This window comes from Rhinichthys klamathensis, unplaced genomic scaffold (assembly GCF_029890125.1).
Source record: "Rhinichthys klamathensis goyatoka isolate OS25496 unplaced genomic scaffold, OSU_Roscu_1.1 h1tg000586l_1, whole genome shotgun sequence".
NCBI classification, from domain to species: domain Eukaryota; kingdom Metazoa; phylum Chordata; class Actinopteri; order Cypriniformes; family Leuciscidae; genus Rhinichthys; species Rhinichthys klamathensis.
In genome coordinates this window covers 160,060-176,906 of record NW_026607046.1, presented here as the reverse complement: position 1 = coordinate 176,906, position 16,847 = coordinate 160,060, and the positions used below count along the sequence as shown (strand labels likewise).

The following is a 16,847-nucleotide window of genomic DNA, read 5'->3' as shown; positions in this document are numbered from 1 at the left end:
GCGCCCCCTGCTGGTCATCCGCGTCACAATGACACGTTTTCCCGGCATCACTTGCGGGGCCCTTGCGTCACACGACGGAGTCTCCAGCAACCAATAGGATTCCTGTTTACTGTGCGTTCTGACCAATCAAAATCTGGTTATATTTAAAGGTATTTAAAAGTGGGACGTTTGAAATAAAACAGGCCAGACTCGCGGTCGCTGAGGAGAATCGTGTCATCCTCTCGAGGGATAAATATACTTTTTAATGAGTTTTATCGATGTTAAATATCACACACGACTGATTTAGTCGATGGTAACGGGTTATTAACTCGGTGAGGAGGTTATCGTCGTGTTTCTGTGGTATTTGCGGAGGATTTGTCGTGAGGAAACGGCTAACGAAGGTAACGCGTCACAACGACGCAAAAATACGTTTGAATTGTATTTATCACTAACTTATTTTAATCTATAAATCTGTGTTTTGATGCAAACCTTCGTTTGTATGTCATCTGAACGGAGACCATCGTGTGACGGTTTAATGTCGATATACATGTTAATCCAGTACACTTACTTTCTCTTCTGATGTGGGTAATATATGCATTTAATCAATTAATATGTCACTGTTTAATCTCAGAATATGGAAACCGCTTCAAGAACCAAATCAAACAAAGATCTGAAGATTCAACGACCTGAAAATGAGAAGGTATTATAGGAACTGTATATTGTTATTATTAGCGTCTGTATTTTAAAAAAAGAAATTTAGGATATTGATGAGAAATCTGATCAAAGCACTGATCATGTGCAAAGATTATTTTCCATTACCTGTAGTCTTTTCACCTTTAAAAGTCACAAACTAATGGTATTTCCTCTGTTTTTGTCTTTGATTGCATTTATCATCTGTTATACTGTTAAAATGCACATTTTAAAAAGCAGCTATTTTTTTTGTAATCACTAACTAATCAAAGTCATTATTTAAGTGTTTTTTCGATTCCATTCATCTGACATTTCAGGATTACAATTTTACGTTTAAATTAGTTTCAGAGAACATTAAAAAGTAATTTAACATTCACCTTTGAAAATGACAAACTTCTACCTCTGTGTCTTTAATTGCATTTATCATGTTTTACTGTTAAATGCACATTTTAAAAAGGATATGTGTGTATATTTATTTTTTTAAATCTATTAATCAAAGTCTTTATTTAAATGTTTTTTCCTGTAAGCGCAGGTGATTCTATCCATCCTTACAAGAGTGTTTTCATTGTTGCAATTTTAAATGTTAGCCTACTACTTGTTTCAGAGTACAGTTAATTTAATATTCAACAATATTATTGATCTCCTGCATTGACACCATTATATGAAAGCTGGATGATGACATCACGGTTTTCTCCAAAAGCTTGCTATATATATATATATATATATATATATATATATATATATATATATATATATATATATATATATATATATATATATATATAAATTTTTAAATAAACTAAATAAATAACTGTTTTACAACTAAAATGAAGCATCACTGAACTTGCTTAAGCTGGACTGTGACGCTCTTCTCTTCTGGAAACAAACTTTGTTGCATAGTTGTCCTGTTGTCTCTGTAAAGCTGCTCTGAAACACTCTGTGTTGGTGAAAGCGCTGTATAAATAAAGCTTGACTTGACATTGGGATGTTCTGCAGGGTTCTGGACCCAAAAGAGTCCCGGTGACCCAGAAGCCCGTGTCGACCCCGCACATGCGTGTTCTCGCGTCGGCACACGGACCCCAGCGCATCCAGCGCCCTGCCAGCCAGCAGAAACCCACTGGAGTCCCGGTTCTGGGGAAGAGCTCGCATCCCGGAGACCAGAACGCCAATCCAGATCTACACAAACCGCAACCGAAGCCGGTTCCTGTAGCCGAGCCTAATAAAGCTCCCGAACCCAGCAAACCTCTCCGTAAGCATGGACACATCCCTTCTTAATCACATCCTTAATGTCGAGGACATCAGAATGACTCTTTCTGTCCTTTTCCAGAAACTCCTTCTAAGGGCACGTCCAATAATGCAAAGTAAGTTATTTACAAATACTTAAACTCCATGAATTCAGTCCCAATGGTCAGAGTTTTTCATCTTTTTTAAATCGATTGTTTATCTGCTCTTTAGGAAAGCATGGAGTTTGGAGAATTTCGACATCGGCCGAGCTCTGGGCAAAGGCAAGTTTGGGAGTGTGTATCTGGCCAGGGAACGCCAGACCAAGTTCATCCTGGCGCTGAAGGTCCTGTTTAAGAAGCAGCTGGAGAAGGCCGGCGTCGAGCACCAGCTCCGGCGGGAGGTGGAGATACAGTCCCATCTCAGGTGTGTGTGTGTGTGGCGGTTTCATCTAGGGCTGTGATGCTATCCGTTTTATACCATATATACACTCACCTAAAGGATTATTAGGAACACCTGTTCAATTTCTCATTAATGCAATTATCTAATCAGCCAATCACATGGCAGTTGCTTCAATGCATTTAGGGGTGTGGTCCTGGTCAAGACAATCTCCTGAACTCCAAACTGAATGTCAGAATGGGAAAGAAAGGTGATTTAAGCAGTTTTGAGCGTGGCATGGTTGTTGGTGCCAGACGGGCCGGTCTGAGTATTTCACAATCTGCTCAGTTACTGGGATTTTCACGCACAACCATTTCTAGGGTTTACAAAGAATGGTGTGAAAAGGGAAAAGCATCCAGTATGCGGCAGTCCTGTGGGCGAAAATGCCTTGTTGATGCTAGAGGTCAGAGGAGAATGGCCAGACTGGTTCAAGCTGATAGAAGAGCAACTTTGACTGAAATAACCACTCGTTACAACCGAGGTATGCAGCAAAGCATTTGTGAAGCCATTGTGGTGTCAGTGTAGGTGAAAGCGCTGACGGTGACACGTGCCTCTCTCTCAACACCGGTGATACCCCTCAGTTGGTCAGAACTAAAGTGGATGTTTCGTGTTCAGACATTTACCAGTGAAAACTCTCATGTTGGTCATACTTTCCAAAAGTGTAATCTGTGACTGCGAACGGCAGTTTCCACACCGGCGGCGACTGACAGCCTCACTCAAGCATTGTTCATCCGTGCCGAGGCACAACCCCCGTACAGCGGATCATTCCACCAGGAACTGCAATTGCAGGTTTCGAACAGAGATGGCGACAGAGGAAGAACTGGAGAAAAGAACAAGAGATTCCATGTCCAGTGGAGTAACTAATGGAATATTGTTACATTCGCTGATAATCGAGTGACCAGATCGCAAAACCATACAAGGCTTACATTTATGGGCTCACGCTTAACTCTCTCATTCGTCACGAATCGAAACGTTTCCAAATAAAGCTTTACTACACGACTTGTGCTGGTTTTTGGCAGGATTTTCTGCGCTAACTGCTGAAAGTCAGAGCCTTGTGTGATGCGCAAAGACTACAAATATTTATTTTAAAGTCCCCTGTAGTCGATCATTTTAACCCTTAACTCATCTTTGATCACCAAAATTACATATTTAAACTTTTTTCTTTAAAATCGTCATGCCTTAAAATATCTTGAATGAAACTCGACACCCTCGCCTCATTTAGTTTGCGCGGTTCTATGAATATGCAGATGAGCCCCGCCTCCACTCACTCCCTCAGCTCAGAGATCCACTGGTTGACGATCACACGTTGATCTGATTGGTTACAAGGTCGTTTGTGACGTCAGAAACACCAGCGATTTCAAACCGTGTTTTTGAGACTGTCTTTGGTTCACTGCAGTTTTAAGGAGGAAATACTCAGCAATGCTGTCGACTTATGAACTTACACTTTTTTTCTTCTTCAGTTTTTCTCTGGATTTGAAGTAGTGCACGCTTCCAAACCCTGCAACAAAAAAAATCTAAATCAATGTAAAAAACGGACACTGCTTTATCTGTTCCCATGAGTCCTTCGTATTCAACCTTGCGATATATTAAAGTTTGATGAGAGCAGTGTAACAGGTTTATTTCTTCAGTTTTTCTCTGTAACCTTTAGAGTCAGCAAGTGTGTGTGTGTGATGCGTAGCTTTGAGTCGTTCGCTCAAATCTCCTAAAGACTCCAGTGTTTCCCCTAGAAGTGCTTCCAGCAGCGGTGCGGTCACGTGCCGGAGGATGTGCGGGGTCCGGGGGCATGTACCTCCGGAAGAATCTTTTTAAAAAATAACCCCTTAAACCACATGTCAATTACAAGGCCCGCGGGCCAAACACGGCCCGCCACGACTTTTAATCAGGCCCGCCAACAAATTCTGGTGATCAATTTAATGTGGCCCGTGCGCTGTTTAAAAATACGTCTGTGAATATTACAACACCGCGTTTCCATTACCCTTCAAATTGCGCAAATTGAAATTGCGAATTGAAAATACGCTCAATGGAAACACGTCCATTTTGCAAAAACTCCCGTTTAGGCCTATCGCAAAAAAGTTTTTACGCTTGCATGAGGAGGTTTTTCAGGCAATTCGAAAAAGGAATATTTCGCAAAACTGCAATGGAAACAGGTTTTGCGCATTTACAGTCAGCTGACTTAGAAGACGCGGGGATAATAATAATAATTATCATCATTATTATAACATTTATTAGGCTACATATGTAGAAGACGCTTTTATCCAAAAAAGGAACAAAGCAATTCGTCACATCCCATTCATAATACAGGGCTAAGATTATCACAAATAGGCTAAACAAGATTTTGACCCATATCCAAGTGTGTGTGCGAGTGTGGAGCGCGCACTGGATGGCGCGGACGCGAACACTTGCATTTTCCTATCAACAGTGGAAACAACTTAAAATACTCTATCATTTCTGGTCATACAGAAAATAATAATACATTATTCGCAACTACTTTGTGTAAACTCACAATAACAAGAAAACGTTGTGCTTTTGTAAAATAACATAAAACAATCAGGCGCGATTCATGGTCTCCGTGAACTGAAGCGCTAGAACTGAAACTAAATATAGCCTAAGCTAAAGCTTGAAATGTCCACTTTAAAACGAACAAATTTGAATCGAAAGCTAACACCTTCTGATTATGTAATCCGTATGAAAGGTGCATTTCTCTCCAAAGGTGCATCCGGCGTATACAGCGGAGATGGAGATGTTTTAGCCGACACTGATTTTTTATTAATAAACAATTAAAATATCTTATTTTTTTCAGACACATTTATTATAGCCTATAACTCACCTATAAATCACCTTTCTGTGGGCTGTGGACCTGTGGTTATATGGCTCTTCTCATTCAGCACTGCGGGAAAAATATAATTTCCAGGTTCTAATTTGGCCTTAGAAAACCAGTAAAATCTACATTTTTTTTTTCATATTAATTTTTCAATATTTTAAATGTTTAATAAAGGGGCAAAAAGTCATAAACAAAAATCTGAAAATTTGTCGACATTTATTTTTTTGCGCAGCATTTGGTTTGTAGGTACAGTTCAAATAAAAATTTTGGTGTTCAACTTTGCGTTTTAAAAATACAACCATTCATTTTTCGTTTTGCAATTACGGATTAAATAAGGAAAAACGAATGGACACAAAAGTACACTGACCGTTTGGACATAATACAAGACAGAGTTCTTTATTAAATTCATAAAAGAAACAATAATTACAGGAATACTGGATTCTAAACCTCAAAGAAATGCCACAATCAAGACCTCGGAGCAGAAATGAGGGAGAAACAGCCAGGAACTCTTAGGCTATAGGCCTATGTGCCGTTCGCAGTATAAGGGTCTGCCATTAATGCGTGGATAACACTCCACGTCTCCTTCCATTAATAATAATAATGTCTAGTGCGGTGGCTGTGATATAGGCTATAAACCTACCAACATCCGTTACCATGATTTTTGGAATGACTTATCGCGAGAGCATGGGCGGCGCTAGGGAGGGGCTAGCAGGTGCTTCAGCACCCCCAAGAAAGACCAAAGCACCCCGATAGCACCCCCCAAAATAATGTCTGGAATCAATTATATTCAAATATATGTTATTTCGAGATATTAAGTCGTTATTTCAATATATTATCTCGGTATTTCGACATAATAACGGCAAATTTTTGTCCCGCCAAAGCCTTTTTTGATCGGTGAGTGATGTAGAATGACTGCTGCGCTTGACAGGGCGCATCACGAGCAGAGGAGAGCGCCGCCCGCGCGCACTCTCACGTCTTCAAACACTTCTCGCGCATATTAATCAAAATCAATTGACACGATAGTAAAAGGTCGGAAGACCGCAGTTTCACGTGGAGCATTTGGAGATTTGTTCTCCTGAATTACCGCGGTGTGTGAATTGTGCTAAAAAAAACCACGTTGCCTAGCTTATCGTCTCTAAAAAGCGTTCCGCCCATTCAGCTGACCTAAACCACATTTCAATAAACGAAAAAACCTATCCAGTGATATGTTTTCTGTATTGACGCAAATCTTGTGCGATGTCCTAAACTGCCGAGATAATCACACAAGCGTGCCGTAGACGTCCACTAATGACGTCCGATACGCAAACGAATGACTCATTTTAATCATTCACTTTAATGAATAGTTAAAACAACTGACATGTCTAACACTGAACTCACGAGACCTCTGAATCGGTGAATAAAAAATCAGTAACACTTAATTAGATTAGTTAACATATACTATTAATTAACTGCACTTCAGCATTGTTAATGTTAATTGTTTCAATATTTAGAGAGTCAGGCCCACTATATGTGTGTTGTAGCCATTAAATAAGCGCATTTAATTTCATTTTTGTTAAAATATTATAAAGTAATAATAATAATAAAAAAACAATGTATTTCCATAGAGCGAGAGTGTCAGGCAACGCAACGCGTTATACTCGCACTATGAGCCGCGGCTGACTGGATGAGCGTCGAGCAAGCGTCTGTAAGCTGCCAGTCGGATCACGGCCATTTGACTGGTTATATTGGGATAACAGTCCTCAAAACAGCAATCATACTAAAGAACATAATCATATCAACAGATGCATAATAAATGAGCTAGAAAGGGAGGAACACAAAACACAAAAACTGTCAAAAATCAATGGTTTCTGAAACTTGCCAAAGGCAGACTGCCAGACAACTAGCCAGCCACTGGCAGGTCACGTGACCTGCCAGTGGCGGCTCCTGCCAGCCAGCTGAAGATTGAACCCCCACTCAAAATAAGCCAAATAATAACATTTTCAGATGTCATTTGTTATCAATACATTTATCTATATTTATCTACCATTTGTTGAATATTTTGCTTTATCAAACAGTTTTATGATTTTTTTTTTTAAAGTACTGTTTGTTTTAAAGTACTGTTTTATGCTACTGTTTTAAATTACTGTTATGCAGTTATGCTGGTCAGAGACTTTGCTCCTGACACATGTTTTGTGAAATATGTAAAAATGTGTTATTACTCAAAATTAAAAAATAAAACCTTGTTATGATAATGTAGTTTAAAGAATTGAGATGTTTTTTTATACAGTTAGCCTACTAATACACTTATATTTCAATAAATGAAAAATCCTCTAAATATATATCCGGCCCCTGATTTTATTCACAACCCTCAGCATGGCCCTTACTGAGTTTGAATTTGACACCCCTGCCTTAAACCATGACTTCTGCCAAGTTTTGTGGATAGAAATGGACATTTTGAGACATACAAATATGACATACCCTCAACAGATTCAAGGCATGATTATTGCAGCACGCACCTTAAACTGGTCACAAACAGAAACCTTCATTTTATAATTTTAGACTGAATTTTTCACGTTTTTGTTTTGTGTTAATTTTCAGCTATAAGGTCGATATTGATAGGGGAAAAATGAAATGGCACATTCACAACCCAGAAAAAAGATTATTTAGAATTTATTGAAAATGTTATCTTAATGGCAAAGGCCACACCCAATCTGTGAGCACTTCATTTTCCTAACATTTTTAAAATCAAAAGATTTGTTAACATTATTTAATGCACAATGAAGGAAGTGAACAAACATGAACAATCAAGTGTTTGTATTAAATAACATTCACAAACATTAATTCATGTTGTAAAAATATATTGTTCACTCAATGTGCTGATGTTAGATAACGCATTAAGTAATGTTAATGAGTGGTGTCTTATTGTAGTGTGACCTAACAATACAGGAGATAAAACGGGTTTTATTTGACTTGACTGTACTTTTATTTAATCCAAAACTGTGTTCATATTTAATTTTAAAAGGCTTTTTAAACCCGCTAAGAGAGATCCAGCCAAGAATAAGCCTTGAACTCCTTTTCTGACGGACTAAAGGCCATTACACACGGAGTCCAAAATTCGCATCCGAAATTTTAGTTAGCACGTTAGCAACTAATGGTCAATCACGCTTGCACACCGCCTCTGAAACTGCGTGTGTGTGTGTCCATACCTGCTTAGACATACTGCCTGTCTCTGTTCAGGATCGATTGGTTCACAGAAATGGGTGGTCGTCTTCTTAATATGTGGCTCCAGAATCGCTAGCAAAGCATCAAACTGTTCCACTGACATTCTGAAGTAAATTTTGAATCGCTCGGGATAAATTCGCAACTCCTTGATAAGGAAGTGGAACTCCTTCCTCTCGGCGCAATTTCAGGATTGGATGGACCCAAAATTTTCTCTTTATTCTCATTTCAATAAGCGAGAGGGCAACAAAATCATCCTTACTGCTTGATGAATCCATTTTGTATTTTTGTGTGTTTTTTCCCCGCAAAGGTTTAATAAATGCGCATCGGACTCGGTGTGCAAGGTTTCTGTGCGTGACGAATTTTTAGGCGGACGAACACGGAAAAACGCATATGAAAATTTCTGACTCAGTGTGCAATGGCCTTAATAATGGCATAAACAGCACTCGGGTGTCAGTTGCTCATGTACTCCTACTCGTAAAACTACCCCGATACACCCGCACCCGAGTCCACTTTAGGGGCCGTTCACATATCGCGTTTTTTGTGCGCAAATTTGTTATTTCAATTGTAGGCATCGTAACATCTCATCTCAACAGGCCATGTGACAAAAACCAACCGATCAGCTTCGGCCTTTCCGTAACAACATCGACAGCTCGGCCGAACAGCTGATCATAGCTCTACAGGGCGGCTTTTTATTTCTCATCTCCTTAACTATATCTAGTAGTAAAGCTAATGCAAGGGCTAGAAATCAATGGGTCTCATTCATGAAACATTCGTAAATATACGAGTAAATATGCGAGTGATTTGCGCGTAAAGAGACCTTCCCGAAAACTCTTCTCCTGATTCACAAATACTTCGTAAACGTCAGATGTGATAGTGAAATGTGTGTGTGTGTTAATGAATTCCAATCAGTCGTAAATGGGATGCGCGTGCACGTTCATTCTCAATTACCATAAATCCCGCCCATTAAATCCGACTGACAACTGTATATGGGCGTCATATGACATGATTATGCGAATGAAAAAAAAAAAATTTCTCAGATGCAGAAATTGAAGTTTTATTATCATAAGTTTATTCAAATTGCCACATTTTATTTTCAAGCGTATGCCTACATAGTGGGGTATCGGGTCCTAAAAAAAAGCAAGCTTGGCAGCATATTACAGATGCAGATACTAGAGTTTCATCTGTTAATCGAACATTCCCAGAAGTGAAGAAAATGGTTCGACATTAAGCTTGAGAGCAAAAAACGAATTAGTTCACTTCGGAAAAATAGTATTCAAACTGGAGAAGGACCACCATTGCAGATGCTATTACTGCTCTCATAATAAGAAAAACCGTATGTAAGTACTATATATAATATTTTTTCAAAATGCTGTGCAAATATGTACCCGATTAAGGTGAATTAAAATGCAGCCTTATTAATGAGCCAAACGTTCGGGTGTTAAGCGCACTATGTACGCGTGGCTGGGAGAAGGTGTAGATTTCTTGTGTGCCAACTAACATTTGGAAAATACGAACATTTTAATGAATCCGAAAATTTACGCCAGAACCACTTTACACACGATTTACACAAATTCGTTCTGCTTGTGTTTCATGAATGAGACCCAATGAATTCTTTGCTGATACTTCCTCGTCCTCATGGAGAGCGCCGCTTTCTCCTTTCCACAAGCGCTTGCTCTCCCGTGGCGTCTGTCGTTGCTACGAGCACGCTTCCCGCGCGCCTACATTAACGAATTTGCACGCGCAGAAAAAAGCGTTGTGAACGGCCCCTTATGGCAACGTGACATTAGCCTAATCGAAAATATTTCCATATGTGGCTCTTTCCTCCTTTCTTGTCAACAAGCGGATTCAGAGCCGCCGCATTAGCAGCGCCGGCGGTCGCCGTGTCTCAGTGTGTAAGTGAATGTCGTGATATTACTGATCATGTGAAGATTTAGCAGCGGCGCTGAAAATCCAGTGGTGCTAAATACATTGTAGGGGAAACACTAAACTCGTTATCCAGCAAACAAAGATCCGGGGAGATTTGTGAACTTCAGCGTTGAGACTCATGCTTTACGATATGCGTGTTGTGAACTGACTCTTGTGTTCTCCTCTTTCAGACATCCCAACATACTGCGCCTGTACGGTTACTTCCACGACACGGCGCGCGTTTATCTCATCCTGGAGTTCGCTCCTAAAGGAGAGCTGTACGGAGAGCTGCAGCGCTGCGGGAGCTTCAATGACCAGCGCAGTGCCACTGTAAGAGGGGTTCGGGCGTACGTTAAAGGTGCAGTGTGTGAGTTTAGCGGCATCTAGTGGTGAGGTGGTGAATCGCACCCAACAGAAGTTACGCTGGCCGACAGGAAGTGATGTCGTCGTCTGAGTCCGCAGAGAGTAGCCAGTTAAGCAATGAGGTTTTTTACAAATATAAATTAAGAAATTATATTAACTTATTCAGTAAAACGATGTTATTGCGGATATTGCTACTTGTTCATCATTGTGTCAGTGTTTTATTCGCTGACTTTAGCAGCTTCTTATCATGAAGAACAAAAGGGTAATGAAATGCGCTGTGGTAGTTTGTCCGTTTAGGGCAGTGGTTCTCAACCTCTCCTGCAGGGACCCCCTGACAGGCCATGTTTTTGTTTTAACTCTGAAATGGCACACCTGATTCAAGTAATTAAAGGCTTAATGAGTAATTAGAGTAGGAATAGTTCAATTAATCAATTAGTCAACTACTCATTAAGCCTCTAATGACTTGAATCAGGTGTGCCATTTCAGGGTTAAAACAGAAACATGGCCTGTCAGGGGGTCCCTGCAGGAGAGGTTGAGAAACACTGGTTTAGGGCCACCGTAGAAACACGTCGCACAAAATGGCTATTTCAGTGTTCCCACGGTGTGTGTAGATTAATCTATTCTAAGCTAATAAAAACACAACGGTTCGTTATGTAAGCTCTTTATACACCACTGAAAACAGTTATGTTTATAATATTGCATTTGTCAACAGATCCTCCTAAATATTACACACTGCACCTTTAAACATGAGCAAAGACTTTTAAGTCAGTAACGTCTCCTAATGTGTGTGTGTATGTGTGTTTGCAGTATATAATGGAGCTCGCGGATGCTCTGAGCTACTGCCACTCGAAGAACGTGATCCACAGAGACATCAAACCCGAGAACCTGTTGCTGGGGGCCAATGGAGAGCTGAAGATCGCAGACTTCGGGTGGTCCGTCCACACGCCCTCCTCCAGGTGACTCCCGCTGACGTGCGACGTGATTGGGCGAGCAACGGGCCGCAGTTCACACGCGTGTTTCGCGGATTAACTCCAATCCAACTTTATTTGTTAAGCACTTTTAAACAACCAAAGTTGACCAAAGGGCTGTACAGAAAAATAATCACATGAGGTGCAAAATTACATATAAAATACAACACTAAAATAAAATTAAACAACATAAACATGAGTACAAATAATAGCCACGCAATCAAAATAAGAAATCAAAACAAGTAAATCAACATCTCTCTAGGTGTCAAAGGCCACAGAGAAAAGACGAGTTTAAACTGCTAAATTTATCCATCATAGACTAAAAGTTCATAATTTGGACGGTTTTTTTGTCTTGCCAATTTACACATTCAAACAATTATTAAACGCACGACTCAAAAAATTAGTTTATTTATTTATAATATATGTTGTAGTTAAGTAACAACACGACTAGGGAGCTGTTCTACTGAATATAATAACAATTGCAAATGTTACATTTAACTTATAGTTTAATAAACAAGTAGCCTAGTTAATATATAGTCACTTACAATTTAGATGCAATATTGACCTTTTGTTCTATTAAATAGTAACAAAAGAAAAGCAACACTCAGTGCGGTGTTTTGTTCAATGATTCAGCATTTTAAACGAATCGTTTTAATGAATGAATCGATTCATTTATTAAGACGTCACTTGCATTTTTTTACGTTTGTAATTTTTTACATGACCTTTTTTACATTTGTTTAAACATCAATCTTATAAAATGATTTATTACAGTTGTATTTTGCAGTGTCAATGATTTAATTTGATAAACAGCCCTTATTATTAAAACTGAATTTGATGAAATGTAAGAATTTAAAATATAAAGCATATATTTAAGGTTAAAAAAAAAATTGTCCTTTATAAAGGTAAATAACGCCCTGGGGTAAATGCACAAATATGCCGATTTATGTAAAAGCGGATGAGAATATTGCTTCAGAATAAATCATTTATGACAGCCGCCATTTAAATGTGTATATAAAAAAAAAAAAAAGTAGAAAGATAATTGTCATTAAATGTATTAGAACGTTTTAATTTTGTGTGATTTTTTTGAATGTAAGTAGCCTACAAATAAATAATTTTTAACCTTTAATATTAGAATGATGTACCAACTGGGGTTCCTTATGATCTACAGCATTAGTTAAGAGTTTTGTTTTGTTTTTTCTTTGAAGAAATTTGATATACTGTACCCCAACTTAATTTTTTTTTACAATTTGATTCAATATTGATTTTATTTACTTCAAGCAAAATGTTTCTTGTCAGAATGCACCAGAATGCTTCATTTACATGTTAAAATCATAAATCATATTTTCAGCACTTGTGAATTTGCAGGCAAAAATACATATTTTGTAAAAAAAAAAAAACAGCATTTTTATTTTACTTTCTACACCTTTTTGAAGTTTAAAGAGAGGGTTGCCAGGTTAAGTACGGTTTAGCTGTGGTTTTGTGAGTTTTATCAGAGGTAAGTGTATAGCGTGTTCATGAGAAGGGTGTGTGTGTGTGCTGGTTCAGGGAAACCGTAGTTAATCCCACTGTGTGTGTATCATGTGTGTGTTGCAGGAGGTCGACGCTATGCGGCACGCTCGACTATCTTCCTCCAGAGATGATCGAAGGCAAAACGCACGATGAGAAGGTCGATCTGTGGAGTCTGGGCGTGCTCTGCTACGAGTTTCTGGTCGGCCGGCCGCCTTTTGAGACCAAGAGCCATGAGGAGACGTACCGCAAGATCTCTAGAGTGAGTGAAGCTTCACCGCCTCGTAGTGCTGGCCGTCTGTGCAAAGCCATAACCTGGCCCTTGCCAGATGAATTTCGCTCCGCCTAGCTTCACTCACATCCATCTGGAACCGATCCATTGAAATGGCGTTTCAGAAGGCTGGGCCTTATCAAAAATCCTTGCATATGATTGGATAAGCCACTTGTCTGTCATCTTTATCGACGTGCTATTTCAACCACTCACACCGAAGCCAACCCGTGACGCTGAAGAATCCGGTCGGGAGAAGGCACTGATCTATATAACATCGTTTCCACCAACAAAAGCCTTAAGAGCCGTTCTCTGTTCTTTTTAATGAAACAATATTAGGTAGATTGGACAACACGGATGAAATCAATGTTAACAGCATCAATGTTAACGCTTGTTTCCTCGATGCGAGCCGCCATTGTTTGTCTGAATCAAAACAGTCTCACGGTCGCTTCTCCACTACGTCACATCTATGAAACTCCCGCCCTGCGTCCTGATTGGCTAAACCATAAAGTTGGTTGGAGAAATCACTCTCAATGGAAGAGGTTCCAGATGGATGTGAGTGAAGCTAGGCGGAGCGAAATTCATCTGGCTAGGGCCAGGTTAGCAAAGCCATGCACTCCTCGTAATGCACACTATTGAGCTGAAACTTGACTTTACACAATTAAATCGCAATATTTGTCAGAAATCGCCCACAGAATATTTAGTTCTATGAAAATCGGAGCATGCAATATGTCAATCGATGCACCTCTTGATGGACATGACATCACAACATTTATTATTTCCCTCAAGAGGTGCATCAGTTTTTGGTCCAGATCTTGTATTGTCTCCTCAAGCACATCCCAAAGACTTCCACTAAATTTAAGGTCAATCTGAGCCTAATAAATCTTGACATGTCCTCCTGGAATATGGCCATGATGTGTCGTCTTCCTACATGGTGGTTTAAGAAATGAAAAACTCCATTAATTAGGGTTAGAAGAACTGATGATGATAAAGATTCAAACATAGACTCTAGAAGGGTTAGTTCATCCAAAAATGAGAATTATCCCATAAATTCATAAAGAATATCCTGGCTCTTCCAAGCTTTATAATAATGGGAGTGAATGGTACCTGAGATTTTGAAGTGCATCCATCCATCATAAAAGTAATCATACGACTTCAGGGGGTTAATAAAGGCATTGTGAAGCGACGCCGTGTGTGTAAAATAAAATATCCGTAATTATTACTTGATTGCTAGCTTCCGGTTCCGTCCGCGAATCGAGTTCCGGCGCATGACGTAGGACTGAAGCGTAGCGTGAGATTAGATGCCTCTCGCGTCTAACAAACTCAAGCTCCTCACACATTTCTCTTTAAAAATTCTCGTTTTAGACTTCTAATTCGTGACCAGCGTCTTGTTTTGTTCTATCAGCGCCCATGCGTCGGGTCAGAGGTCACTCTTCCGCCGGAACTAGACTCCCATACAGTCATTACTGGAAGCCAGTGATTATAGTTTATAAAGTTATAAATATGGATATTTTTCTTACACAAACACATGGCTTCACTTCAGAAGGCCTTTATTAACCCCCGGAGCCGTATGGATTACTGTTATGATGGATGGATGCGCTTTTTTGGGCTTCAAAATCACCATTCACTGCCATTATAACGCTTGGAAGAGCCAGGATGTTTTTTAATATAACTCTGTTTGGCTGATAAAGTCATATACACCTAGGATGACTTGAGGGCGAGTAAATCATGGGATAATTCTCATTTTTGGATGAACTATCCCTTTAAGGATTTGCTATAGGCTTTCATGTTTTCTTTCAGTCTTGATTCATTCATCCTCAAGCCACCTCTGTTTCTCTTCAGGTTGAGTTCACCTATCCAGCTCATGTGAGCGAGGGCAGCCGAGACCTGATCAATAGACTGCTGAAGCACAACCCAATGCACCGACTTCCCATCCAGGGAGTACTGGCTCACCCGTGGGTGCTGGAGAACTCCACCAAGAAGCCAACCACTCGCAGCGCCGCCGACGACTGAACGCATGCTGGATTGCAGTTTGGAAAACTCTCTTTGGATGTGAACTTTTGGAACCAAACAGACTCTAAATTTGTCTTGATGTGACTCGCTCTGTCAAACTTTATTATTTGTGTTGCCTTTTTGTGTTTGTATTGTTCACATGCTACAATTTACATGTTTTTGTAAATATGTAATTAAGACACATTGTAAAATTTTAACCATTACTTGAAATAATAAATGTTTTTTTTGTTTTTAAATATAACTTGCAAGGATCTCAATATAGAACTTTTAATGTATTTTTCTGGGTTTGGGAATAAATTGCTTTTAAGCTAAAACATTTGTTGAATGGCTTATCTTAAAAAGGTCTGCTTATTTAATACTTGTATTTGATAATGGGGTTTATTGCTCTCAGATATTGCCATGTTATTGGTTAGGCCTAACTCTCAAACTTTTATTGATGGCCAGATCTATATCTAGGGTAAATCCTGATATATGATGCCGTTTAATCCAAAACTGTCTTCTATGTGAGAACAGAAGGAATGAGAGAGGAGCGCGTGCTTATTTTGTTCCTGTCTATTTGGCGCCTTCGCATATTCAAACTTCGCGCCTTTGACGTGACGGTTAAAGTTTTTCAACATGAAGGCTCGAGATTTGAGCACGATTTTATTTAAGGGGATTTTTATTTTACTACTCGAGTTTCTACTATTGATTACTGTTAGTGTGGTTATTTTAAGCTTTAAAGCCTAACACTTTTTAATTAACGGTATGGAAAACTTCATTCAGGACATTCGGTCAATCGTGCGTTCCGAGTCATGGGTTTGGAACGAAAATAAGGGTGAGTAAATGAAGACAGGATTATTTCCTTCCGTTTGTTTAGTCAATTCCAAACAGTCGTCAAAGTATTATTTTAATATGTGGCAAATGTTGTTCTGATAACACGGTTAAGCTGTCAAAGGCTCAGTTTACCGCTCTTGTCCACTTAGTTCGGTGGTAAACCTAGATTCAGCTCAATGTTTAGCTTTAAAACGGTGTGTCTCGCTTGTATTTGTCAGGCCACGAGTTAGAAGAATAGGTAAGGCCTGTTCTTGTGATGTGCTTTGCAAAGCCTGTGTAATGATGTGTGTTTAGACTGTATGAACACCAGGTGGCGCTCACTCACAGTTTTCCAGACATCGTGTTGTGTAATGAGAAAATGGCCCCTCTGGTTGAACTCTAATTCCCACAATCCAACACGACCAACGTTTGTCAAAATTCTCTACAAGCGTTTATTGCGTTTATAGAGACATAATGGTTTAGAAATTCTTTTGACCTTCTACTTACAATATGACGGTGTAATGCAGAATTATTTTGTGGAGATATAAAACTAAAGTATTTTATGTAGCCTACAACCTTATGTTGTCTGTGAAAATGAAGATGCCTACAATGTCTTCATTTCGCTATTTTTCTATAGACTGTTTTTCACTGTCGACCCTTTTTCAATGTTTCTTTTCTTTTC

General features: G+C 39.3%; 1 protein-coding gene across 1 annotated transcript; it reads left to right on the top strand.

Moving 5' to 3' along the window:
- The first annotated feature begins 152 nt into the window (after positions 1–152).
- On the top strand, positions 153–15,414 carry aurka (aurora kinase A). Its single transcript, XM_056240287.1, has 9 exons — positions 153–380; positions 611–679; positions 1,666–1,918; positions 1,964–2,030; positions 2,125–2,316; positions 10,447–10,585; positions 11,426–11,574; positions 13,180–13,354; positions 15,203–15,414. The coding sequence occupies exons 2-9, from the start codon at positions 614–616 to the stop codon at positions 15,371–15,373; spliced, it is 1,212 nt and encodes a 403-aa protein (XP_056096262.1). The 5' UTR covers positions 153–380; positions 611–613; the 3' UTR covers positions 15,374–15,414.
- The last annotated feature ends 1,433 nt before the right edge of the window (positions 15,415–16,847 follow it).